The sequence below is a fragment of the Centropristis striata genome, chromosome 10 (genome assembly GCF_030273125.1).
Source record: "Centropristis striata isolate RG_2023a ecotype Rhode Island chromosome 10, C.striata_1.0, whole genome shotgun sequence".
NCBI lineage: Eukaryota > Metazoa > Chordata > Actinopteri > Perciformes > Serranidae > Centropristis > Centropristis striata.
Window position 1 is genome coordinate 31,004,002 of NC_081526.1, and position 27,891 is coordinate 31,031,892.

At 37.7% G+C, this 27,891-nt stretch overlaps 1 protein-coding gene across 1 annotated transcript in view; it reads left to right on the forward strand.

Moving 5' to 3' along the window:
- Positions 1–27,891, forward strand: part of spegb (striated muscle enriched protein kinase b) — a 54,912-nt gene that overhangs the window by 1,542 nt on the left and 25,479 nt on the right. Inside the window, exons 2-16 of the mRNA XM_059342338.1 lie at positions 10,443–10,526; positions 11,905–11,971; positions 12,132–13,687; positions 13,861–14,004; positions 14,110–14,292; positions 15,057–15,223; positions 15,489–15,577; positions 18,143–18,318; positions 20,160–20,420; positions 21,334–21,492; positions 24,017–24,206; positions 24,329–24,558; positions 26,039–26,158; positions 27,240–27,344; positions 27,469–27,675. Coding sequence (XP_059198321.1) covers positions 10,443–10,526; positions 11,905–11,971; positions 12,132–13,687; positions 13,861–14,004; positions 14,110–14,292; positions 15,057–15,223; positions 15,489–15,577; positions 18,143–18,318; positions 20,160–20,420; positions 21,334–21,492; positions 24,017–24,206; positions 24,329–24,558; positions 26,039–26,158; positions 27,240–27,344; positions 27,469–27,675 — 3,738 coding nt within the window. The remainder of the gene's footprint in view (positions 1–10,442; positions 10,527–11,904; positions 11,972–12,131; positions 13,688–13,860; positions 14,005–14,109; positions 14,293–15,056; positions 15,224–15,488; positions 15,578–18,142; positions 18,319–20,159; positions 20,421–21,333; positions 21,493–24,016; positions 24,207–24,328; positions 24,559–26,038; positions 26,159–27,239; positions 27,345–27,468; positions 27,676–27,891) is intronic.

Below are 27,891 nucleotides of genomic sequence, written 5' to 3' on the forward strand. Positions count from 1 at the left end.
CACCCTCTGTTAAGTCAAAGGAGAGAGTTTTATGTGTTGTGCTCTTGGGGGTTCCAAATTTGAAAACAATATATCATTTTTATGTTGTCTTAATAAGGATTTGTGGGGCCTTTTCTGCTTGAGATTAGCATATGAAGAGAATGTTGATTAGATTCCCACCTTAGTTGAGAAAATCCTGGAAATAAATCACTTTAAACCGCCCATGCTTTTTACAAATTCCGCCAAAGGAAGCTTTTTGAGCATGAATTACAGTCAGATTCCTCCGTTTGTAGCCAAGGAGTCTCAGAAGGCCACGGTAGCTCTTAACTCCCATCAACAAACTCTTTTTATGCTTTGTGTGATCACTGATCTAAATCCAACCCACCTGAGTGCTCTGGCCACCTCAGCTGCTTTGAAAAATGACATTACCAGCTCCATGAATATGCCCTTCGTATATCAGCTCAAGTACTTTGTCATTGTTCCGCAGCAGAGTGGGAACTCGCTCTGCAATTTAGAACGGCCTTTTCTTGCTGAGAGAGTATACGTCGAGACTCATTACTGCTCAATACAGTTCATCAGTTTATCATGAGTAAAGTTTTGGCAAATGGTAACATTCTCTGATGATGTAGAATAAAGGCCTGGGTGCTTACATAACCATCTCTGCAACAAGATGCTTTGTGCAAGCTCAGGACAAATAACGGGTAATAAAAGAGTGGCGATGTGTGCAGACTGGGCAACGTGATGACAAGGATTCCTTTTAGTGTGGGAAGCAAGAAACCACAGTGTATTACATTTCTTTACCGTATAAATATGGCACGCTTGGACATAGTCCACATAAAAGATGCACCATCAAATGTGAGGACTTTAAAAATTAACGACTTGATTCTGCCAGCCTAGTTTATGAAAGAGATCACAAAATATCTCTAGTTATTGAGCTTTTCTTCTAAAAATTCTATTGTTTTGAGCTCGGGATAAATAATAAGGACTGACCTTGTCGTTAATGTAAAACAACAGATTCAGAATGATCACTGTGCTTGTTTTCAGTTTCTACAGTCCACGCTGTCACTGTGTCACCTAAACACTCTTTCGTGTTTGCATCACACCAGGGGAGCCACTATATTTGGTAAAACAGGAGTAAAATGGAGAAGTGAGATGAAAGGGCTGTCTCACCACAATCTTGTGATAACGCATGATAGCAGTAATCATGATTCACATAGTTCAAGTAACATCAGTCTACCAGTTTTGTAACTTCTTGCTGGACAAGAGCATTGCTAGGATAAACAGGCAATGAGGATTACACAAGCAGTGCTTCACATGCTCCTGTCTGCTATGAGTTATGGTGATGGATTGTTTAAAAGAAATGGGCTGAGTCACCATGACGTCGGTCATTGGTTTGATTATTGTTTTGAAGATTTGAGTTGAGTCATTTTGGCCACCACTTTGTTTTTTGTAGCTTAAAGTGACCATATTTAGAGCGGAGGGCAGCTCTGACTGAGAACCTGAGGACACTATGCACACACACCTATACCGGCAACCTGCCCGCTCCTGGCTCCTGGCTATTGGCTACGCCGTGCATAGTCTCTGTTAAAAAACTTAGCATCCATAATTTGAAATAAACCAAGTTTATGACTATTAAAATGTACACAGTGCCATGAACGATGGGACCATCATTTATGAAATGAACATCACGTTGTATTGGAAAAGACTTGAAACTAGTGTTTGAGACCGTCAAAAAAAAAATCTTTACTTGGGAAATAAATCAAGTAGGGTAATTTTCTCATAGACTTCTATGCTGTCTGACTTCTTCCACCAGTGGAAGCGCCCCCTGCTGGCCATTACAAAAATACAAGTTCATGGCACTTGAGCTCACTTTACAGAGGTTACGTCACTTCTTTTGTACAGTCTATGTTTATGATGCACTCAAAGGATCTTAGACCAGATACATGGTGCGATTTTATGCATTGCAAGTGATGCAGATACTGAGAATCACAGACAGTGGTAGCTCAATAGTATTTGCAGTACTCAGTAGTCACAATCCTATCAGATTTCTTCAAACAAGGTTTGAAAACAAGTTGACGAGATCTCAGTTCAGAAGTTTTCCTTTGGCTCTCCATTTTAACCTTCAGTTTGATTCAGCTCCCAATTGCTTTCCATGTGCGTAGTCTACAGCTGTCCCATCACTCAATGAAACTGCCTCAACCCTTCTCTCTCTCTCTCTCTCTCTCTCTCTCTCTCTCTCTCTCTCTCTCTCCGTACCGCCCCCCTCATCCACCAACTCTCCCTAGTTATTTATACAGTGGAATGTGCCAGGCCTTAGATTTTTGTGATGTTAGCAGGCCATCGTCTCTCCTATTACACAGGAAGACATCACTGCTAATTTTAGCCTGCCGGCCCTGTGTGACTTTTTTTCCCCTCTACAGATCAGGGAAAGGGCCAATTTTGAATCCATGACTATACTTAATACACAGGAGCTCAAAGATGTCTGCCATATGTTGCCATGTCATGCGTCGCTCATGTTAAATAATGTTTTAACTGAATAATGTCTCCATACTCTTCTGAGTTCAGCATTTAATTGTGTCAATTAGTCAGTCAAATATGTTTCATGGATATGTAAGAATTTAAAAATCATATTAGTGCAATAGATAATCCTAACATTTGCATAAAATTTTGCCACATGGGGAAAGTGAAGGTTATTTACACAATATTGAAATATTATCATCATATATAGCACATAGCTGCTTTTTTAAACATCCCGCCGACACATTTTTTGGAGACCTTTACTGTTTTGATATCCATTACTGAATGAAGATTCATGAACCACATTCTTTGCCAAGCAGATGGGATTCTTGAAGACAATGGAAAAAAGGAAAATGGTTCCTCACCTGAATCCAATAAATTCCTATTAGCAATTTAGCTTGTAAATGCCCCACTTTGCTCTCCTGGTAGTTGCTAACTTTGCCTGCCACTGGTTGCTGTATGTAATTTCAATGCGCATTTTGAAGATTCACATGAGAAAAGAAACGCATAAATTTGAAAAAAAAAAACATTCAAAAATGTGTATAAACGTTTTTACGCTCGATTAAGGTGTTTTTTTGGTGTAGTTAATGCGCTAAATGGGAGTTGGAAACGATTTTTGCGAATAAGTTCCGACCTAGCGAACATTTAACTCACATAACTGATCAGCTGTTTCCGTCAAGACGAGCTTACATGAAAGAACAATTATAAATTGCACTATTTAATCTATTTCCTGAAGACATATTTTCTATTATGGGTGACCAAAGTTGTCCAACTAACCTTTTTTATTATTATTTTTTTGTCTTGTTTAAGCTCTTCTTAATCTCTGACGGATTCGCCTACAGCAGCACATTAAACTGCCATCTTCTGACAAAAGTATGTTAATGCAGCTTTGTCTATTTGATCTAAACCTGTTGATGGAAAAGTCCCGAATTCATATTTTATTTAATGCGTCATCTCAAAATTTCACTTCAAAATTTGATTTAATGGAATCACGGCTTATGATGGCAGCAGAGAGAATCAAAACAAAAAAGATGCAACTATAGAAGAAAAACACTGATCTGAAAGACGCTGGAGCTGGAGAGTTGGCTAATAATAATCTGTAGATCTGTCAACCCAAGTGACTCCTTGATCATTTCAATGATCACTTGACCCATTGTTTATATGAAAATATTCATAAGTGCAAGTTTAAACAAATTCTATGCCACTGGAGGGCAGTGGAAACAAGGTGTACACACAAGACTGAGATATTAGCACTTTTGATTTTTAATATGATGAAATTGTTTGCAAACAGTGCAAACAGCAGCATAATACTGAGCTAAAAGCTGCATAGAGCTGACAAGAACTGTTCAGTAACTGACTGATTTGCAGAGTAATACACAGCCCCAAGACTGGGAACTTTAGATGTCACCGCTGAGCAGGACCATGGCCCCCGTCCAGAGGATAGTTTCCTCACCATGTTGTTTTCCTCCTGCAGCATTAATGTGAGTGAACAGGTGGAGCTGCAGCTGCACTGTGGAAACCCCCGACATTGCTACGTCGCTTTAATAAGTACATTTAATAGTAGATCAAAAATGAGTGCTCTTTAATGGACAGGAACATCCAAAGGAGTTTATTGGAGCTGTTCAACAACTTGGAGTAGCAGACTGTTTAGTCATTATCACAGTAACTCTATACTGTAAGTGTATGAAAGATCTATATGTCATGCTCCCATTCAGCTCAATGTATAATATTACAGGAGAAAATAGTTCTTGAATAACAGAAAAGGATATGGCAATGGGTAAAGGTTGTTGAAATACTGAAATCTGTACCTGATCTTATGGTGACACCTCTCTGGGATCAGTTGCACAGTGTGGATTGAAAAGTAACTGATGTCATACAAAACAGTGACTGATTAATGTGACCTTCTCCTCTATTTGCAATTTTTGTTTGTTAAACTGGGTGTTAAAACTTAGTCATGTTGCATTAGGCCAAATCTGTGCAGTGACAGTATTAACAGTGCTCGTGCAGCAAAATACATTTAAAAAATATATTTTTTCATGAAGATGCTTATTAACATTACTGTGTGTTTATAAGCCTATATAAGTGTTAATAATGGCATTATAATACAGCTAATAGCAGGCTATAAGAGATGTATAATAAGAACATTAATAAAAGCCTCATGAGTATCTTATAATTCTTCATAATAGCATTACAAACACTAATAACCTACCCATTATGACTTTGCCATGCCTTTATTAATCTTTTGTTTGCTTATTGATATTAAAATATACTTTATTGCTCATCTATTATAGGTTAACTATGCACTTGTTAAGAGTTAACTATGCTTTTTGCAGCTAAAGGGATCTAAAGCAAGAACAATACCTTATTACTTGTTAATTAATGATTATTACAAGGACCTTAATATAAAGCGTTACCCTAAACTGTATTGATGTTTCTTACACACCACTAATAATACTGCGTTAAAGGTGCAATATTTAGCATCAGTAAGTCATTCTCACAATGAATATGTGATAGTAACTATAACACAGCTTTGAATAAAAGGCAGCGTAGACCTGCTGGCAGAGTGCCACGGACCCCTGGGGTGTCCCCAACCACACTTTGAGAATCACTGACTCAGACAAACTAATGTGTATACAGTTACGTTATACAGTGAGGATACAATGATTCTGCTACAGGGTATTATTCCAGTGCATAGTGTGCTTCAGCTATGATTAAAACCTTGTTTTATTTTTATCACAACTCTGACAATTCTGATAGATTTCCCCAGAAGAGGTCCACATAAGGTGCAGCTGCCAAGGAAACAAAAAGGCACTCTCTGTGGTTACATAATGAACAAACCATGCAATTAAGCCTGTAGGTATCTGCTATTATGAAAGTGTTTGCGGCTGCAACCGTTATATATTAAATATGCGTTTTTATTGACGTACCATGATTCATGCTGTGAAGTCAAGGTCTTTTTTTTAGCCTCTTATAATATGAATTTACTCAGATTTGAGAGCAAACTCTCAGCATGCTCGCTGTGTTATTTTGTCCAGAGCACAGTGTGCTGCTACGTGCACCGAAATGTCATTTCTAAGCGTAGCTATTTCTGTGTACTGAGTTATACTGGGTGGTGAAATGAAATGTGTAAGCAGTAATGCCTTTTCCTTTCCCTCAGGCGAAAGGATTCTTACATACTGGCTTGTTTAAATCTAGCAGAGAATATTCAAGAATGACTACAGTACATGCATCAAACCATAGCAGCAGCTGAAATATACAATAACACGATAGCTGTGTTGTGATTCCTGTGTGTAGGAGAGGTAGGATTGCTTTGTGTAGCCAGTGTAAGCAGTGAGAGCTGCAGAGGAGCGAGGAGGTCCCTTTAGCCGTTGCAGTGATTCTCCCCGTCTCTGCCGACAACACAACATCGGCTCGTTACACCAGTTGAAGAATAAGGCACAGACACATGGGGAGGAAGGAAAAAATGAAAAATGTCAACCAATGCTGTAGAACACTGATCTCAAGAGGGCTGGATCACTCCCACTGGTTTTTCTGCCTATCGGTGTGCACTGCCTGTGGGGTGGAACACAGCGGGGGAAGATGCTTACACTGTCGCTGGCTATTGTGTGGACAGGGGGGCTCCCTCAGAGTGGATGATATGCATTCAACAGACATTTCCACCTGCGGATGGAGATCTATGCTCTATGCGTTTCAGAAACGGATTCTCTCAGATCAAGTGCTGACACTCTGAGGTGCAACTTGTTATGTAATGGACCAAAGTGCCTTTTTCCTTTTGCATTCTGATTGAGAAGCTTTTATCTGCATGTTAGCAGACTTACAGTAAATAACAAGTTGAATCTTTTTTCTTTTTTTTTTTTTTTACCTCCAAGTCAGATATTAATAGCTGACGTCTTTATAGAAAAAAGTCCTGATTTAGGCGTGTAGTAATGGCTCGGAACCCCCAGCGTATCTCGGGGAATACCCTGCTGCTGAATGTAAGCCAAGACAAAAAATACCTGTCGAGGACATACCAACAGTGGCCATGAAAAAAAATCCAGACCAAAGAAAAAATCAGGCAAGTGCTATTTCATGTTATATTTGTCAATCATATGTCTATTTATGATATACTGATTTAACTATTTATTAAATGGAGCACATAAGATTGTCAAATATTTTGTTGACTGAAGCATTTTATTGACCGGACACAAAATGTTTTGTCAACTGACGGTGACAAATGCAGTAACAATGAGATAAAGCACCGTAAGGAAAACAAGATTAGACCAATGTTATGGTGGATTATAATCACTTTGGCCAATAGAAACTAGCTTCAAACTCTGATCAGGAATCACCAAGAGAATTAAAGAATTGCAAGTTTCACTAAAATGCTAATATAATGTGATTTTTTTCTGATTTTGCTCATAGAATAGGAAGGAATTTCTAGAGTTCCTTATCACAATTATGTGCCTTTTTATTGTTAGATATTATGAAACTATTAGAAATATTCTAATCTGGGAACAGATCACAGTGTGAGATTTAAATTAGCACAACAGAAAATAAGATTAAGAAGGGGATGAAAAGGCAAAAGCTGTTTTCTTTTCCCCTCTTAAAAATGTCATAACAAAGTATAAATCTCTTCATGTAGGATGTAACTTGAGCTGTGAGGTTTTCTGCAGGATTGCAGTGACAGGTTTATGAACCACACTTTCTATGGGACTATGGTGGGATACAATAATACCCCAAGCAGTCACTCACTGCCATCATAGCCCTGTCAAGCCACCAACTAATGAAGCTGTGTGACGTCTTATCGCCTCCTCATCTCGAACTTGCTTAGTACTCAAGATGTACTTTTAGCCAGACTTGGAACAATCCAAACCTTTCCTTTAAAGTCATTTGAAGTTACTTTTAAATACAACTAATCCATTAAAATACACCAAAAGAAGGCCATCATAATCTAATTTTGTGCACTATTCCTCAAAAAATGGGCAAACAAGAATGTCAGAGGAAGAAGCTGGGATTAGTCTGGCGAAAAACGTCATCAGTCAATTGAATTTCTGCAACAGGTGGCCTGTTTGTTGTAAGGAAGAGGATTAGGGCCAGGTAGGAGAAAAAAAAATAATGAGAGGAGGATTAAAAAAAAAGATTATGCACTTTGAGAAAATAATAATAATAATAACTTTATTTATATAGCACCTTTCAAAAGAAAGTTACAAGGTGCTGTACAACAGAAATAAAACATATAAAATACAATTTACTGACAACAACAAAATTACATAAAAAAAAAAAAAAAACTTTTTATAAAATGTAAAATTCAAAATCACCAATCACAACAAGTCGAAATGTTGAGAATGAAGTCAACTTTTTGAGTTCGGTAACGTAGACTGCAAGCTACGACCTGATTTTTCTCAAAACGTCTAATATATGTAACAAAAAATTCACATAAATTACATGAAAGCAGATTTTCTCAAAACAAAAGTCGTGGTAGCTCCTACCAAGAACAGCTTATGTATGTGTTGGATTTTAGTACAACTACACCTTGTATGCATGTAAATCAGCATGAAAATCAGGTTGTAGCTTGCAGTCTACCTAACTGTTCGGATATACACCATTTCTCTTTACTGAACCCAAAAAGTTGACTTCATTCTCGTCATTTTAACTTTTTTCTCAAACTGCTCTCCCATAATTTTTTCTCCTACCTGGCCCCATTCCTCTTCTGTCGGATTACATTCCGTGTCTTACAAAATCAATGTGGCATGAATGTTTTTTGTTGTTGTTGTTGTTTACATCCATTGTTGTTTGCTATCTTGAAATCTTATTATTCTTCTTTGCGATTTTTGTTGCATTGCTGTATTCATTTGCACATTACCATAATCGGAAGAGTGTTAAACCATGTGCAAGAATATGTTTATGTTCATGTAAACAATAGGGGATCTGCTCCATAGTAATGGTCAGCAAGACTAAAGCAGTGTCTTACTTCTGTATGTGTGTACTGTTTTGCAGCTTTATTGGAAAGAATAGATATCTTATATGTTATATATTCACTGGAAATTAAATCAAACTAGCCCAATATGTCATATGAATGCATTTACTGGAAACCATGAGTATCTATAACAAATTGTACCATTTTTGTTGTAGATCTTTAGATAATATCTTGATATTTATTGGATGAATGAAAACTTGGCACTAGATGAAACATCATGGAAAGTCATCTGATTCGTCCTCTTGGGACCATGAATGTCACAGCAAGCTTTTATTTGTTGATGAGATTTTTTCAGTCTGGACTAAAGTAGTGGGCTTGTCATCCCCCGAGCCACTCCAACAGCATGGCTAAAAACAAGTGTATGTTTAGTGAAATGCCCTGGTGTATACCCAGTCTTATTAAACTTGGCACTTTCATGCAGCGTATGCAGTATCAGCTGAGGTCCAGTCTATAAAACATTATAATGGCTGGCCTCTTGGAGATGTTGCAGCAACATTTTTTTATCTAAAATCTTGAACACTTGGTTATAGAGTATGATTCTTTGTACAGTGTATCTGTTCATTAAATCAATGGTTACATATAAGAATAGCATCAACAGGCATATCATTTCTTTTGTGATTATAGAGATGATATCTTTAATGTACTTTATTTGTTTATGAACACTGCTTTAGTATTTGATGTTTGGACCGAAAGTGCTGATGCGTTTTAGTGCTTTGTTGAAACAAAGACTGTAATAATCTCATATACTTTGTATGCAACTGACTCTGGTGGCATTTAGGACATATATTAAACATCTACATTTAATAAACGGATAAACTGATTTATTAGAATAAAGGTAATGTATTGAAAATGTCTAAGGGAGCTTTATTTTGAAATCCACAATGTAGTATATTAAATATTGCATGAATGTGCAACTTGTCATGCAGATTTAGTAGCTTTGAGTAACATATTGAGCCTGACCAGACACATAACAGATAAAACTATTTCCACTGAATTCATACAAGCATTTGCAGTATTTCTCTACTGTGTTCGATATAACAAACACAATTCTATTGTGTTCTCTTACTGCAAAGGGAACAACAGATGCCTCTGGTTTTTTTTATAAGTAATTCCACCTACTGTGAAGCAAACACCTCATGAGAGCTGCCAATGCCAATGACTCAATAGTGCTTTCTATTTTGAGTTCTACCAATGACTGATTTTCCACTCAGTCCATATCTTTCAGATTGTACAGCTGGAGCAATTTTTTTATGTTTAAAAGGGACAAAATGGAAAGAATGGTTTTCTCCAGAAAGTATTGAAACACCTCTATTTATTCTGCTCCTACGTATTATATTCACTTCCCTAATATTAACTTGCAGATGCTGATGAGAAAATTCTGAATGATAAAGACTCAGCAACTATTCAGCTGCAGCAAATGTAGTACATTTAGCTTAGCTGTGCTTAATGAGACCCCGAGGGTGACAACTTTTCTGGTTAAATGACAGCTAAACTAAATAGAGAATAGGTGCACTGCAATGGAAACTAAATTTTGTAGAATTGAATCTGTTTTTATATTTTTAATGTAGTGTGCCTAATTTTTTTTTCTTCACAGCTGGGATTCTGGTCTAAAAATATTGTCCAATTAAAAGTGACCTTCAACATGAATTTGCTCTGGATTTCTTTATTGCATTCACCAAACATCATTAAAGAGTAAAATGAATAGCATAGTGTAGTCTATTGGTTCCTATAGTAACAGTGTAACAGTAACACTCGCTTCTTCTTCTTCCTCTGCCACCACTATGGAAACATGGATTTCCACTAGTACTAAGACATTTAAAAAAAAAAAATTTTTAAATGGATTTATACAATGAATTATTGTCTTTGCGCTTTCATTTAAAGCACTGATTTTACTTTCCCTATTGTTCTCTACAAATAGTTTTCAAACATTGCTCATGCTAAAATCTAATTTGGTGGCAAATCATTTTCCATTGCTATATTTTTTTTTCAGATTCCGAAACAACAGAGGATGAAGGTGACCAATTTGAGACCAAAGAAGATAGTGGGGATGTTGAGGACCAGGCTGTGCATACAGGTATCATCCATGTTTCCAGACATGGATTTTCTTTTATTTCCTTAAAGGAAACTGACCACATACTGGCAGTGGAATGAGCTGAAAGACAACACTGACAGATTATCACTCACAGAAATTGAATGAGACTAGAGCAGATGTTCCCATTCAAATCCTCATTGCAGGATGGGCAGAGTGGCGGTCATTGCAAAGAACAATGGCTGTTGTAGTGGGTCATTCTGTTTAACTGAATATGCAGCAGGTCGCAATTGACTGTTCCTCATCCATTCTATTCTCATTCACTTTCTGTGTAATCACTTCTTAAAGTTACTATGATCAAGATGTAGAGCTGTGAAGTCCTTTCCCTTCCAGCATCCTCCATGGGAACTAAGTGCAGAAAGAAATGTACGGTAGTCAATGGCGAGACTTTTTTACCCTGGGCCATGAATTTCAAATAAATTACAACGATTATTCACAGTTTGGCGTTGGTGTGTCGAAGCACCATTTAGTGTTGTGTGAAATCGCCAGTGGTGGAATGTACTCAAGTACATTTAGTCAAGAAATGTACTTAAGTACAATTTTGATGTATGCGTACTTTACTTAAATGTTTCCATTTTATTTAACTTTATACTTTGACTCGACTACATTTTAGAACCAAATATTGTTCTTTTTACTCTACACCACATTTAGCTGCCAGCTTAAGTTACTTTTCAACATAAAAAACATGATAAATTCAAAGGGATCACACATTTTTTTTTTTTATATAAATCAGGGCTTATGACAGTATATTAAGTAGTTAAAATTAGCCCTACCTTGAGAAAACGCTGCTTACATTCACATTCCACAGTCTATTTCAACAGTTTATTGACAAACTGCAACTTACTTGACTTGCAAAATATCTTTTAAATTAACAAAAATCATGTGTCGAATTCATGGCACAATTCAAACAGGATCAGAAAGGATTTATCTCTTGCCATCAACTACTGTACATATTTTTTCCAAGATAAGATTCCATGGTGGTCCACTGAAAGGGAAGGGACTTTTCCTCTCTAATTGCAGCAACATTTGCATTTATTTTGAAGAGTATTCATGTTTACCAGCATTTGCTCTCCTTTTATCTCTGTTTTGGAAAATATGGCTCTTTAGCTGCTAATTGCTCCACTCTGTTCACCATCTAGTTGCTAAGTCTGTCTCCGTTTGGTGCTGGGTAGACAATGTGCAGTCGGTAAAACAGAGCTCTGTGAAAACAGCTGCCTGCTTTGGCTGAAAATAACGCTGACGAGAGCTGCGTTTGCATGCTGGAAAACAAAAAGAAAACCAAGAATTACTTTACATAATCAATTCAAGAACCTGATTGCTTACCTGTACAATATGTCATATCTCCTCTTTACATGAGATGCAGTGATGGACAAATGTGCAGAAGATGACAGTAGAACACATGGACATGAGGATCACTCTAACACAACCAGGCAAGAAAGACAAATCACCCTAGCAGTGTTAAAAAAGACTTCAGTGTGCTGATTGTATTATTGGACTCACATTCCGTACTAAAATACAATACTCAGCAGATTGTGAATTCGTAACAGCCTACTGATTCCAACAGATTTTGCTTCAAATCCTCTATTTCAGGAGCCAGTCAGAGAATTTTTCAAGAGAATCTCCCCCACAAGCCCTCCCACCCCCATCCCCAAGACTCGTCAAACGTCAGTCCACCTCTCCAATGCCAAGTCGCTCTGGTTCAACTACGCCTCTCAGCTTGCGGAAGAAGATTGTTGTGCCAACTGAATACCAAGACACAGTGCCTGGGGAGTTTGAAGAAAAGGTTAAGCAGCCAAAATTTGCATCCCAAAGTAACACCCAGGACTCCAGACCACAGACTCCACTGAGCGAGTACTCCCGTAAAGAATTTACTCTCAGACCATCCCCAAAGCTTACCAGAGCAAGCTCAAAGGTATTTGAGAAAGTCCGGGGCCTAGAGGAGCGGAGGCGAAGCCTTGATATCCCAGAGGGTTCCATCTCGGGAGGATCCTGGGCGGGGTTCAACCGCGCTGGATCTGTGGATTCAGATGATGGAGGAAGCCACTTGGGCATCTCTAGAGAAAGTTCAAGGGAAGATCTAAGAGAGGCTTTGAAAGAGGATGCTGCTGAGCGGAGATCTATGTTTAGACACAGAGCTGCTTCGCTGGAGGAAAAACCTCGCTACTCCCAAAAAGTTCAGGACATCGAGAACAAGTTCACTGAGGAGCTCCAACGCATTAAGAAGCTTGTCGGTAAACCTCATATGAAGAAGTCCTTTTCAACGGAACAGCTCACTCTAAAGGGCAAGCAGCGGCAGCCTTTCAGGAAACTTGAACCGATTCCTCCACAAGTTCTTCAAAAGCTCCAAGAGAGAGAACGTGCCCAGTGGGCAAAGGAACAGAGGGAAAAGGAACATAGTCAGCAACCAATGCAGCAACAACAGCAAACACAACAAGAACAGCATAAGTCCCAACCCCAAAAGACAGCGAGCACTGGTTCGACAACTGTAACCATCAGTCGATTTGGAGAAGTTGCCGGCACCCCAGAGTCCATGCAGTTGTCTGACTTACCAGGACAACGATCTGTGAGAGAATTAAGCAGAGTCAGTCCTGTAACAGAAATCATTCAGAGATCGTCATCACCAGCATTATATAATCAACAAAGGGATGAGTCGCCGAGCAGAAATGTTGCAGAGATGACATTACGCAAGGTTGAACGAAGGCCACCAAGTCCGCTCGTACAAAGGGTATCTCGAATGCAAGAATCTCCACACATCCATGAATCTCTTGTGCAAACACCACAAAAGGAAGAGACTTCGGGAAGGAAGACGCCAATAGAGATAGCATTAAGAAAAATTGAAAACAGACCTGAAAGTCCACTGGTACAAAAAAGGGCCGTCATTGTGCAGGATCTTCCTCCTCAACCGCTTTCAAAGCCTCCAAGGATGTCACCAGTTACTCCAACGGAGGAGAGAATGGAAGTGGACCTACCTAAACCAGCCTTAAAGATAAGAATCCCCGCGATTATTATTGAAGATGAAAAGATGGAAGAGGATGTTCCCGCCAAGACGAGCGAGCCTCAGCAGACCACTGCTAGTGCCAAAGAGGGACGACAGCTGAAGACCAAAGGAAAGCACCGTCGCCCTCGACCCATGTCTCCAGAGTTAGGTTAGATTTGTTGTGCTTCTTTCATTTAGCTTTCTGTAGTAGTGTGAAGTTCCACGCTGCTTGCTTTTCATGTTTAATCAACCAGTTACTCATTCCTTATGATAGGGGATTTTCCTCTAATTTGATCACAGGGAACAAATTACTTCAAGCTTGTCTTTTGTTAAACTGTGCAGATTCTTCAGATGATTCTTATGTGTCTGCTGGAGAAGACCCGATGGAGGCGCCTGTATTTGAGTTTCCCCTGCAGGACGCTGTAGCATCTGCCGGTGCAGATGTGCTACTAAAATGCATCATTGCCGGCACCCCCATTCCTGAAGGTAACATGTTTTGTTTTAACAAAACTTTACAGGTAATTATGAATTATATATTTAAACAATTAATGCATAAATAGCTTAATTTGTCTCCTGTGTTCTCTGTTTTAGTAACCTGGACAAAAGAAAATATGGAAATCGCCGGCATTGCAAATTATGCAGTCAAGGTGGAGGGTGAACGACATACTCTGCTCATCAAATCAGCTAGGATAGGTGATGGTGGAAAATACTGTGTTACTGCTGTTAATCAGATGGGCAGAGCGTCCAGCAGCGCCACACTGATTGTTAAAGCAGGTACGTTTCACTTTGGGATATCAGATGAAACATTTAGTACTGTTTTGTAGTGGTTAACTTTCAGTTTTGACTCATAATTTGACACCTAATCTTAAATTACTTGATTACTATTCAAAGGAAGTGCTATGAATTGCTTTGTTCTTCAAATTTAATAACTTAGTTGCTGATATTAAATTAGAGCAGTTCAACCACAAAGAAGATTACAGAGATATAAACATAAAAAGCATCATGCTGCTTTGACCATGACAGACATGGTTGTTTTTGTTTTTATTTATCAACATTGAAAAATGCCCATTTGACTTGGATGAATTATCATGAGCATAAATTGTAACCAAGATGTAAAAACATCGTGGTGGTTTCTTCCCAGCAGAGCATTGTGTTTCAGCTGACTTCTTTCTTGCTCCCTCGTCATTATCTCACTGAGCAAAATGTCTGTGCCATATATTCCAGCTGAACAACCTCACTTATAGTTACCATAGCAACTCAGAGGCGAAACTGAACCTATAAATTGCCCACTGAGGATCACTGGCTCCACCCACTGTGAATCCACTATTGTCTGGTTATCACATTTGACATATCAGACTCTAATTATATTTTAAAGCGGGATTTGTTTTTTTCAAATGCATGAACTCGTTGAATTGTTCTCATTGAGCCATGTTGTTGAGTTTACAGAGACAAAAATGAGAGGTACATATCAGATTTTCAAGCAAGCAGTATTGTGTGAAATTACAAAATGAATTAATGTAACTTTGTTGCTTTTACAGATTCTGTACAGGAGCCAAGGGGAAACCTGGGTGTGCCTAGGGATATCAGCAGCCCTATTACATCTGATGAGGAGTATCTCAGTCCCCTGGAGGAAGGCATGGATTTTGGAGGGCCAGAGCTCAGGCGACCTATTGACACACGCTTCAGGAAACCCCCTGCATTCCTGGTGAGACTGTACAGAGCTCGGCTTGTTTTGATGAAAACATTTTTTTTTACATGTTTACCATTGACACTGCATTTTTGACTGGTTGTTTGCAAAATATTGCATGAAAATGTTTTATTTACAAGATGTCCCTAATTCTATCAAAATTAATTGTTCCTGTATGAATGTGTTGTCCACTGTGTGGCCATTTCATCAACACATCTGTCAAAATAAAACTTACAGGTAAAATGCATCTCTAAGTTTCTAACTTACATTGCATTTCAAACAGGTAACAATGAGTGATCAAGCTGTCATTGAAGGACAGGAAGTCACCATGTCTGTCCGAATAAGTGGACAACCCAAACCCATGCTCTATTGGTAGGTCCCCCCATTTCATTAAACTACTTAAACTCATTGCTTGCATGGGAAATGAAAAGCCTCTCTGAATCACAATCTGTGAGCAAGCTTGCTTGACTGCATACTTTGTTCTATGGCATGCTGCTATGCTGCATCTGTTAAAGGAAGTGGAAGATAACTGTTTACTGCCTAACAATCTCCGGGCTGACAGAAAGAGTTTTAATAGGGAAAAGGGAAGATGAAATGCTCAGTGCCCAGAAACACAAATGTCTGGCTGAACTAATGAGCTCTTAGACAACAATCTGGAATTCACATGCAATACTGAGCCGAAAAAAGAGCCAAGATCTGATTTCACTTTCTTACAAGCACACTTTAGTGTTTGGAGAATATTTCTTATATGTTCTGTGAGCATATGTGACATATTTTTGTACTTTTTACTCCACTACATTTAGCCAACAGCTTTAGTTACTTTTCAGGTGGAGATTTAACATAAAAACATGATCAATTTAAAGTGATTTTATTAAATTAAATCACATAACAGTGTATTTAGTGGTTAAAGTGAGCCCTGGGTTGAGAAAATAAACTGCTGCTTACATAATTGCATCAATAATAATAATCTAATAATATACTTAAAATATATTTGACAACCTGAGTAGGGCCGTTCTGCATAACAAGTACTTCTACTTTTGATACTTTAAGTACATTTTGATGCTGATACTTTTGTATTTTTACTTAAGAAAGTTTTGAATGCAGGACTTTTACTTGTAGTGGAGTAATCTCAAATTGTAGTATTAGAGATGTAAGTATTAGAGATCTTTTTAGAGATCTAAATGCTTTTTCCACCACTGGTTAGCTGGAACAGCAGCTTCACATCATATATGTATAAAAGAAGTGGACATAGCCAATGTAACAAACCCATTGGTATGTGGACTACAGTTTTAAAGTCTTGAGGTCGGCATTTTGGCAGTGGCCATCTTGGTTTCTTGGAGCCAGTAGTGACTATATTTAGACAAAAGGGTGGGTACCAAGCCAGGGGGGCCAGGTACTGTTAGCATAGCAAATGCTAAGGTAGCAGCTATTGATATCGGTAGTTAGCTTGGTTAGCAAAGTGCATCCATAATTCACGGTTGTATTAATTGGGATGCTAATTTAGGTAGCAAGAAAAAGGTTTAAAACAAAATGTAATTTGGCTACTGTAGAAATGAAGAGCTGACTCCTTAGAGTGTCTTGTAGCACAACCAAACACTGAACAAGACATTTTTATGCGATCAAATTGTTACAATTAACCTTGCTGAACTGAAAACACTCTGGTAAAGGGCCTAAGTTGATGAAAACATGGACACATCCAAAAATAAGTATACCATGGATACTCATTGATTTAGCTCTATCCTGATTGGCAGGTCACCCTTGTAGCAACTTGTCAATCACAAGGTAGCCACACCCTAAAACATACCCTGCTTTAAGCTCTGAATAGACAAATAATTAACAAAATGTCGTACATTATGTTGTGTTGAAGAAGACTTTCAACTACAGATTGAGACCAAAAATTAATTAGGAAAATATTTACTAGGGCATTAAATCAAATAAGAAGTAGGCTAATTTTCTCATAGACATCTATATAATCAGATTCCTTTTTGTCAGTAAGTCGCCCCCTGCTGGCCGTTAGATGGAATGCAGGTTTCTGCATTTTCCAGGCCTGGAGGTTGATGCTTGTTCACAATATAAGGTTGGTAATATTATAGTTTTTAATTACAAACAGCATGAAAAGACCAAAGCCTAATAGATTTCATCATGTCAGTTGTCAAGGAACCACTGAAAACACATCAGTTAACTGGGACGTTAACTGGTAATGTTCCTTCATCACCAGGAGCACGGGCGCTGTGCTTGATTCTGACTTAATCCCACATACACCATCTTGCTGCTGTAAATACTTGTGCACCATCTTTGGTGTTAAAATAAAAATAATTTCTCACACTTCTCAGATGGTCTGGTGTCATTATTATGCATTCTCCAGTGCTTGCTAGTTTTCTCCATTTTGCAGAGAACAAGAACGCTTAAGTCTCTTTATCAGTAACAGGGCCATGTACTGGGTCAGACAAACCATTCGAAATTGAATAATCAGTAGAGGTGAAATACTCTTTCTAACAGTAATTTCTACTTCATATAAAAAGTAACAGCCTGGAGATGGAGTCTATTGACAGATGGAATAACACATTGTGGATGTTGGTCTTTTCATGGGATTTGTTCATAATAAATGTAATGCAAAATACTGCCAGTCTTATCTTTTAATATAGGAGACAAGAATAGGCTGAATCACACAGGCAGGTTCTGTCATTGGAGTTAGTCATGACTCTCGAGAGACAATAGCTGAAAAGAATGTGCTAAACATAATACTGGCAGTCCTGGATTCTGTACCCCACCCCCTTCATAGCAGCCAGAAAAGAGCCTGCAGTTGAAAGTGTGTGTGCTTGGTCATCTTTCATTACATAAATTATGTTTATAAAAAGCTCTGAGTGGTATATGCATGATTCATCTCCTGTTTTACAACATAGCAACAATTGTTCCCTCAATTCTTCTTTCATGTAGGCTGAGGGACAGAGTCACGGTGAAAACGGGCCCACGTCACATCGTACGTGAGGCGGGAGAAGGCACTTTTGAAATGACCATCAAGTCGGCATTGAGATCAGACTCGGGGATTTACACCTGTAAGATCATTAACGAGTACGGGACAAAGCAGTGCGAAGGAAAGTTGGAAGTCAAAGGTACGATCCCATTGAAATGTATGAGTGTACAAATATACACTACTGGTCAAAAGTTTTAGAACACACCAAATTTTCCAGAATTTAATTGAAAATTATGCAGTTTAATGTCTCAGTGTACTCTGAAATTAATGCACATTTGCAACATTTAAAATTCTTTATTGAGCATGATAATGTTTTGAAAGTAAAAAAAAGATTCAAAATCACATTTTATGTTAAAAAAAGACACAAAATGACAAAAAAAGACACCAAAAGACACAAAATGACTAAAAAAAGACACAAAATGACTTACAAAGACATGAAAATAATTCAAAAATGGACAAAATAGCCCAAGACTCCATAGAGTTAAGTTGGTAACCCATTTATTGTTCCCTGAAAAAGGCCTACTTGTATAATTCTGAAATGTACATTATTTTTCAGTTTTGGTTAAACTTACCTTTTTTTATTTACCTCTGGCAGTTCACCACTTACCTTTGTACCCTTTCAAGCTGTTCATTTGACTTGAACTGCTTGACTTTCAATAAAAAACTGGAAAAATTGGGGTGTTCTAAAACTTTTGTGTCAGATAATGGGGCTTTTTGTTCTTTTTCCCATGTTAACTATATGCTACATTGACACCAAGTCAGTGGTGGAATGTAACTAAGTAAGTTTACTCAAGTACTGTACTTAAGTACAATTTTGAGGTACTTGTACTTTACTTGAGTATTTCCATTTTATGTAACTTTGTACTTCTACTCCACTACATTTTGAGGCAAATACAGGTGCATCTCAATACATTAGAATATGATGGTAAAAGTCAATTTCCAGTAGTTCAAGTCAAACAGCCCCAACCAAGTATTGAGTCATATAGATGGACATAATTTTCAGAGGCCAACATTTCCATATTAAACATACTTTTTAAAATTGGTCTTTTATAAATATATAAAATATAAATCATATTTTAGGTCCTCATTAAATGTAAGCCATAATCTTTATAATTAGAAGAAATTAAATAAATTAAGACATGAAATGTTTCATTCTGTGTGTAATGGATCTATATAATGTGTTATTTCCACTTTTTGAATTGAATTACTGACATAAATAAACTTGATGATATTCTAATTTATTGAGATGAACCTGCATTTGCCTCAAAATGTAGTGGAGTAGAAGTATAAAGTTACATAAAATGGAAATACTCAAGTAAAGTACAAGTACCTCAAAATTGCATTGTACTTTTTACTCCACTACATTTAGCTGACAGCTTTAGCTATTTTACAGATCGAGATTTAACATGAATAACATGATCAATAAGACATTTTTTTTCTCGTTAAAACTCATAACAGTATAGTATGGTTAAGTAGTTTATAGGAGCCCTATCTTTACAAAATGAAAACATTGCTCACATAAATGCATCAGTGCAAATAATCTAATAATATATTTAGAATATCTACTGAAATCTCAGTGGGTCAATTCTGCATAATGAATACTTTTACTTTTGATACTTTAAGTACATTTTGATGTTGATACTTTTGTACTTTTACTTCAGTAAGTTTTGAATACAGGACTTTTACTTGTAGTGGAGTAATTCCACAGTGTGGTATTAGTACTTTTACTTAAGTAAAGGATCTGAATACCTTTTTCCACCATTGCACCAAGTGAATACAAATATTCATTGTGACCAGTGGTGGAATGTAACTAAGTACATTTGCTCGAGTACTGTACCTAAATTAAACCACATAACAGTACATGAAGTAGTGAAAATTAGTCCTACCTACGTCCCCCACTGATTGTGATCGGTGAGAAGTTCACAGCACCAGGTATCACTTAACAGCACTCTTTCTAAAATGTCCTTTATTTACACCCAGCACCACCAGTCGAGCCAGGCCTGGCCGTCATCCGTCCGGTCAGGGACATCACAGCCAAGGCCGGAGAGACGGTTCTCTTCGAGTGTCATGTCATCGGGCCGAAGGACACCGATGTGGACTGGCTCGCTGACGGGAAACTGATCCAGCCAGCATTGCTCAACTGTAAGATGCACTTTGATGGAAGAAAGTGCCGCCTGCTGCTCAACTCCGTACACGAGGACGACAGCGGGACATACATGTGCAAACTCAGCACAGCTAAAGGTATGTCCCCTGGATAAATGTCACAGTATGTGTTATATCAGTAGTTCTCAACCTTTTTTTTGTCGCGACCCCCAATTTAACATACAGTACAGGCCAAAAGTTTGGACACACACCTTTTCATTCAATGCGTTTTGTTTATTTTCATGACTATTTACATTGTAGATTCTCACTGAAGGCATCAAAACTATGAATGAACACATATGGAATTATGTACTTAACAAAAAAGTGTGAAATAACTGAAAACATGTCTTGTATTTTAGATTCCTCAAAGTAGCCACCCTTTGCTTACTAGAATATAAGACATGATTTCAGTTATTTCACACTTTTTTGTTAAGTACATAATTCCACATGTGTTCATTTATAGTTTTGATGAATCTATAATGTAAATAGTCATGAAAATAAAGGAATCGATTGAATGAGAAGGTGTGTCCAAACTTTTGGCCTGTACTGTATATGTTGTCCGCGACCCCCGCTCACTCGACAGAATCTCACACGCACAGTTCAGATCACCCAAAAAAGAAACAAAATGACCAAAAAGAGACACAAAATGACCACAAAAAAAGACACAAAATGACCACAAAAAAAAGACACAAAATGACAAAAAAGACACAAAATGACCACAAAAAAGACACAAAATCACCAAAAAAGACACAAAACGACTAAAAAAACCCACAAAATTACCAAAAAAAGAAGACATTAAATGACCAAAAGGACTAAAACACATGAACACACACAGTGGAGACAGAGCTGACTTCCAAAATGATTTGGCGACCCCCAGAAATCATCTCGGGACCCCAATTGGGGTCTGGACCCCAAGGTTGAGAATAGCTATGTTATATAACAATCATTTATCTATTGTCCATGCCTTCTCCATGCCTTCTGCCTTGTCTGAATTTAAATTTGTGCTCTTCAGAGGAAGTGACTTCATGTGGCAAACTCAAAGTCATCCCTTCAATCGAACCTCTCTTCACTCGCAAGCTGGACGTTCTGGAAGTGATCGAGGGGCGTAACGCTCGATTTGACTGCAAAGTCAGCGGGACGCCTGCTCCCAAGGTCATCTGGAGCCACTTTGGTAGGATTGCACTTCATCGTTCATGCACCCAGGTGTATCACTTTAACCCTTGTGCATCACCAGGGACACTAGGGCTTTTTAAAATTCATTTTTCATTTTGGCTGTGTTAATGCATATGGCATAAAAGTTGGCAGGATCTTTTTTTTTTTTTAGAATTTGAGAAGTTCAACCTCAGCTCCTATAATAAGTCTCTAAACCTTTGAAGGTTTTTGGTTCAAATTTCTCAAATTCCTATGCATTCATTTCTGTCTCTGTTTAGCATCTTTCAGTCTGTCCTTACATCACATGCATGGCTCCTTTTTCTCCACACAAACTTGGCTATCAGTCAGATTTTTCATTTTATTTTAATTAAAGTATTAAGCTGCCAGGAACCCAAAATACAAACAAAAGACACAGGTTTCTACGGAAATGTACCATTTCTTTTTTTACCATTTATACACAAAAAACAGCAGAAAAAATAATAAGTAATAAAACTACAAAATAGTCTATTTGCATGTAAATTAAAAATAGTAATAGTTTTCATTGTAGAAAGAAAATTCACATTTTAAAAATGCTCTAGAAACATAAATGGCACACTGTGAAACTCCTATTATTGAACTTTCAACTGGCTTTCTCAGCTTGTCTACATATCATATATAAATATAGTTATTAGTGTAAATAAAATGTGTATTTTCAATAAATAGATGGACTCCAGAGGGTTAATTAACTGTGTATCCATGTTACACACATGTTAGGCACTGTTTAGATAGAGACGTTCTGGACAGTAAATCCAAAAGTGGCTGTGAAATTCGCTGTAGTATCCTCGCTAGGTGGCTAGGTGGTACTGTGAAGCTCTTCTCTCCTACTTCTCTTACCAGTAGCGCAAATTAGAATAGAAATAGAAAAAATTGCCCTGGATAATAAGTGCGCCTTCTCCGTTCTGTTCTATTATTTGTGATAATTCTGCTTAACTGATAAAATGACTCCCGGATAGTTATCAGAGCTGCTTTGTTATGCAGTTTCAGATTAAAAAACCTCCCACGTCTTACCTTAGAGGACAGAAATCATCCCTCCTAACACTGCTATAAAAATATTATATTTATTATTCTCCACTTTCACTGAGTTATTTTTTAAACCAACAGTGGCCCTGACCATAACTACCAAATGGATTTGCATTGCCAGAATATTAATAACTAACTTAACTTGAATGTCTGACTGATGGAAACAGTGCGACATGTTTGTTGTTGTTTGTCTGGAATGCACATGGATGTTACATAAACACGTACATGACGAGAGCCTGCGTGAGCTGATCAGAGACACTTTTACAGAGGATGGTTTCATTTGTTCGCAAATTCCCCAAAATGATGTCACCGTCTAAACGAAAGGCACATCTGATAAAATGTTTTGTCGTTTTCATCCGAGAGCGTTGTCGTGTAAACAGGCCCTGAGACACAAAATGCCCCCATGAAACCCACAGTTTTTGACCCCCGGTTACAAATTGTAGTTTTTACTACTTTCTGCTAGATTGAGACATTTTCATGTTTGCCCTGTGGGAAAATAATGCCGTTTTAACTAGGGTTATTGCTGCCGTATTAAGGAGCACTTCAGTGTTGTTGCTAATCAATCAATCAATCAATGTTTGAGACTGTGAACAAAGAAATATTTGGTTGCAAAAGATAGACAAGACAAAAAACAACAACAAAATTTACATAAACAAAACAAACTGGCACGTAAGGGATTAATATTCTGGAAATGCAAATCCATTTGGTGGTTATGGTCAGGGCCACTTGGTTTAAAAAATTAACTCAGTGAAAGTGGAGAATAATAAATAAAATATATTTTTTTATAGCAGTGTTAGGAGGGGTGATTTCTGTCCTGAAGTGGGAGGTTTTTTAATCAGAAACTGCACTACAAATGAAAATGCATCAAAATCAATATTGTTTCTGATCATTGACCCATCCTAGACTTCTGTGTATTTAGTACACAGAAGGGAAAAAAATCTAATTTTTGTGTTATTTTTGAAAACAAGAGTGGCATTATGTACTGTAAACAAACTGGTATTTAAAGGGTTAATATTTGGTATTTGTGATCAGGGCTGAAGTTGTTTAAAGGATGTAACTTAGTAAAAATAAAAAAAAATAATATAATATAATATAAGAAAATATAATATAATATAATATAATATAATTTTATAGTTAACTTTAACATCCAAGCCTTTGTGAAATCACCTATACAGTTGCGAGAAAATTATCTAGTTTTCTGCATTAATTTGTCATAAAATGTGATCTAATCTGCATCCAAGTCCCAAGTATAGACAAACACAATGTGCTTAACCTAATACCACACAAACAGTTTTTCAATATTTCATGTTTTATTGAACTCATCCATTAAACATAAACATAGTAATGATGGGAAAAGTTATAGTAGTAGTAGGTCATTATAGTTCCCCTTTTCTTTCCTCAATCTCTCAGATTTTTCTGTGGTTTATAACACACTCTATAACTAAAGTGATGTATGTAAATACGCACTCTTTTTTCCTGTTTAGACCATCCACTCACAGAAAGTGAAGACGTTCGTATCCTTCAGGAGGCTGGACGCCACTGCCTTTTTATTTCCCACGTGACCAACGAGGATGAGGGTTTTTACACCGTCACGGCCCGAAACAGCCACGGAGAGGCAGAGAGCTCCGCCGAACTCTATATACAAGAACCACGGCCAGCCATCTCCTCACAGATGTAAGATCATGTTCATCTTTGGGTATTGGACCATCGCTCCTGTGTGTTTCATGGACTTTTAGATGGACGATCCACATAACCTGCTGTGTGCCATTCTCTCTCTCTCTCTCTCTCCTCTTTAGGGCTAAACTGGAGAAGATGCCGTCGATCCCAGAGGAGCCAGAGGTCCCTGAGAATGAGGTGGAGCGTTTCACAATGCCCGACTTCATCAAACCCCTTTATGACCTGGATGTGATCGAGGGAAAAGAGGCTGTGCTGAAATGTAAAGTGGCGGGCTTGCCGTACCCGACCATCGTCTGGTTCCACAACGGCAAGAGGATCGAGAGCACCGAGGACAGAAAGATGACACAGTGTGAGTGTTTTTAAATGGATTCACATTGAACCAGTGTTCAGGTTTCAGAGTACTTTATAAAGCAATTACACTTTGGGCAATTTATTTCAGATTCCTCATCTTTTTTTTTTCTTTTTTTCAAAGTTAAAACAAAATGAAAATGAATTGGCGAAATTACACTAAGAAAAGAAAACTTTGGAACATCAATTGAGTATGTTTAGCACTAAATTAAAAACCTCATTATGTAATATATGAGTTGTATTTTTATTTAATTTATAATAAAAATATATATAACAAAATGTGTTTTGTTAGTAATAACATAAAAAATAAATTGAAAATACTGTGAAATTACTCCACTACAAGTTAAAGTCCTGCATTCAGAAACGTATTATTACTTATTATGCAAAAATGAAACAACTCAGATTGTTATATATATTCCAAATATATTCTTTAATATAATTATTGATGCATTTATGGAAGCAGCGTTGTACTCTTGCCAAGGTAGGGACAATGTAAACTACTTAATATACTGTTATGTGGTTTAATTTATTAAAATGACTAATCGCTTTAAATGTATTTCATGTTAAAACTCAATCTGTACAGTAACTAAAGCTTACAGCTAAATGTAGTGGAGTAGAAGTATAAAGTTAAATAAAATGGAAGTACAAAATTGTAGTGACGCATTTTAATCACACTTATTTTTGCACTGCGGAACGTTTCTCACTGGATGAGTTTCAGGCGGACCGATTATACTGGAGCACCAACTAGCGTTCATGAGTTCAGACAACAACAAACCACAGTGAACATGAAGGAAGAAGCTGATGAGACGCTTTGGTTGGCCCCGTGGATGATGGGACATTTAGTTACAAAAAACCAACGGTGTTTTACTTAAAAAACCAAAGTATTCTAGTTTACAAAAGGTCTACCTACCTATAGGCTACCTGAATTTCTGAAATGTAGTATATTTCTAAATATGCTATTGCGACACTTAAGGGAAAAAATTGCACTGGTCTGTTGGACTTGAACAAAAATAAACAATATTTTTGTTGCTTAAGCTTATGTATTCAGTCATTATTCAATGGTATACTAAAAATCCATGTGAAAAAAATTACTTCTCACTGTTCTCAGGTCAAATATTTATATGCGATTAAAATGCGATTAATTTCGATTAATTAATTCCAAAGCCTCTAATTAATTAGATTAATTTTTTTTAATCGAGTCCCGGCCCTAATATATATATATATAATGCGACCTGTGTATATATATGTATATATATTTGCAGCACTGTAGCGACATCATGCTACTTCTGCATTGCTTCTAACAATGGTCAGTCAGTACTCACACAACTACAAGCGTTTGTTTTTCATTTGTTCTTAATTTTCCAGGTAATTTTGTAGGCAGGGGCTGTGTTTAATTTGACGTTGTTACAGTGGGCTAGGATGATAAAGCTGCCATCAGGCCAGTATCCCTCATGTCCTCTCCTCTCTGCTTCCTCCTGTAGTCCGTGACGTCCACAGCCTGGTCATCCGCTCTGTGTGCCACGCCCACGGTGGCGTCTACAAGAGCGTCATCTCTAACAAAGTTGGCAAGGCCACCTGCTACGCTCATCTCTATGTCACAGGTGATTTTTACAGTCTTTATAGGGCCTTTCACAATAATTATTATCAAGCTCAGCAAAATGTATCAAAATCGATATCTCCCATTGTGTTTACATGTATGTTTGTTTACATAAGAATACCACCAATGTTTTAGCCAACATGTTGCCAGTGAAACAGCAGCTTTTCATCACCATTATAAGCATCACAATGTTTTTTTTTTAAATCGGAAATGAACAAGCAGAATCAACAGAAAATAACTAGGTTGAAAGAAGTTTTGTTTCACCATGACTCGGCCTCAGGCAGCTCCTACACACACACACACACACACACACACACACACACACACACACACAATTAAAACTTCACATCTCTTTAAAAGGGTGTACTTGCATGCTCTTATATTCAAATCCGAATATACAGTAGATATACATGACACTTGAAAAAAACGATTTTTTGCCTAAATCTGACTATAACTGGACAACTGGACCCCCCACCCCCACGCTGGCACATGACCCTGGAACAAAAACATCCAAGAAAGCCCCAGAAGAAGAATACAATCACTGGAGCAGAACCACCAAAACCTTAACAACCACAAGAATCTCATCTGCTCAACGAGTAACGTGTACATTACGTATGAAATGAACAGAGCTGTACAATTATCCATCTTGTTGTTCTTGTTGTTTGAAAATGCCGGTTTTCCGCCTTTTTCTATTGTTTATTATGACGTAATAGGTCAACCAGGAAGGGGGCCGTATTAACTTGCTAAAACAACGGCACCTAGTGTTGAGGAGGAGGACACGTTCCTGTCAGTTATTCAGTTTTCTCAGTTGCATGTAAATTATGACAAGGACAGAAGTCCGATCAGACGCCATAATTGAATTTTAAGCATAGCTCGATTAAACTGCATGTAAACACATGCAGTTTCATTAAATGGTCTTAAAATTATAATAACGTTTATCACAGTCATTATTTTATCGGGACAGGCCTACATGCATCTTAACAAAAACACAACGAACTTCAAACAAGAAACACTTGAACAGACAGATTTGTTTGGGCAAAGACAGATGAGAAACAGACTTCTAATTCCATTGTCATCACTTTCAGATATCCTCCCGGACCCTCCCGATGGGACCCCAGTGATAGAATCCATCACTGGTAAAACCATCACCTTGAGCTGGAAGAAACCAAGGAGGCTGGACCCTTCCATTGGTACGCAGGATTTTGAGCTTCCTTGAGAGCTTTGCTAAAATGTATTTTTATATTTTTGGACAGGAGAAAATAACAGTTTCAGCACTGTGGGGGAGATTTTGCCTGAAACTCTTTCTGATCTCAGATCCCAGCTCTCTGATGTACGCCATCCAACAACAAGCCCTGGGCTCCATCCAGTGGACCATTATAGCTTCAGGACTGAAGGAAACCATCTTCACCATCAACACCCTCTCCAAAGGTGTCCGCTACTCGTTCAGGATCCTGACCATCACCTCCAAAGCCTTCAGCAAGCCCTCGCCTGCCACCGACCCGGTGCAGCTGCTGGACCGAGGTACACTCAGGTTTTTACAGCATCCCCTCATCCATCAGTGTGATCACTAATGGTTTATTAGATATTTTGGGAACGCTTTATATTAAGGTCCTTGTAATAACCATTAATTAACAAGTAATAAGGCCCTTGTAAGTCCTTACAAGATGCTTATTAACATTATTGTGTGTTTATAAGCTTATATAAGTGTTAATAATGGCATTACAAACACCCATGACC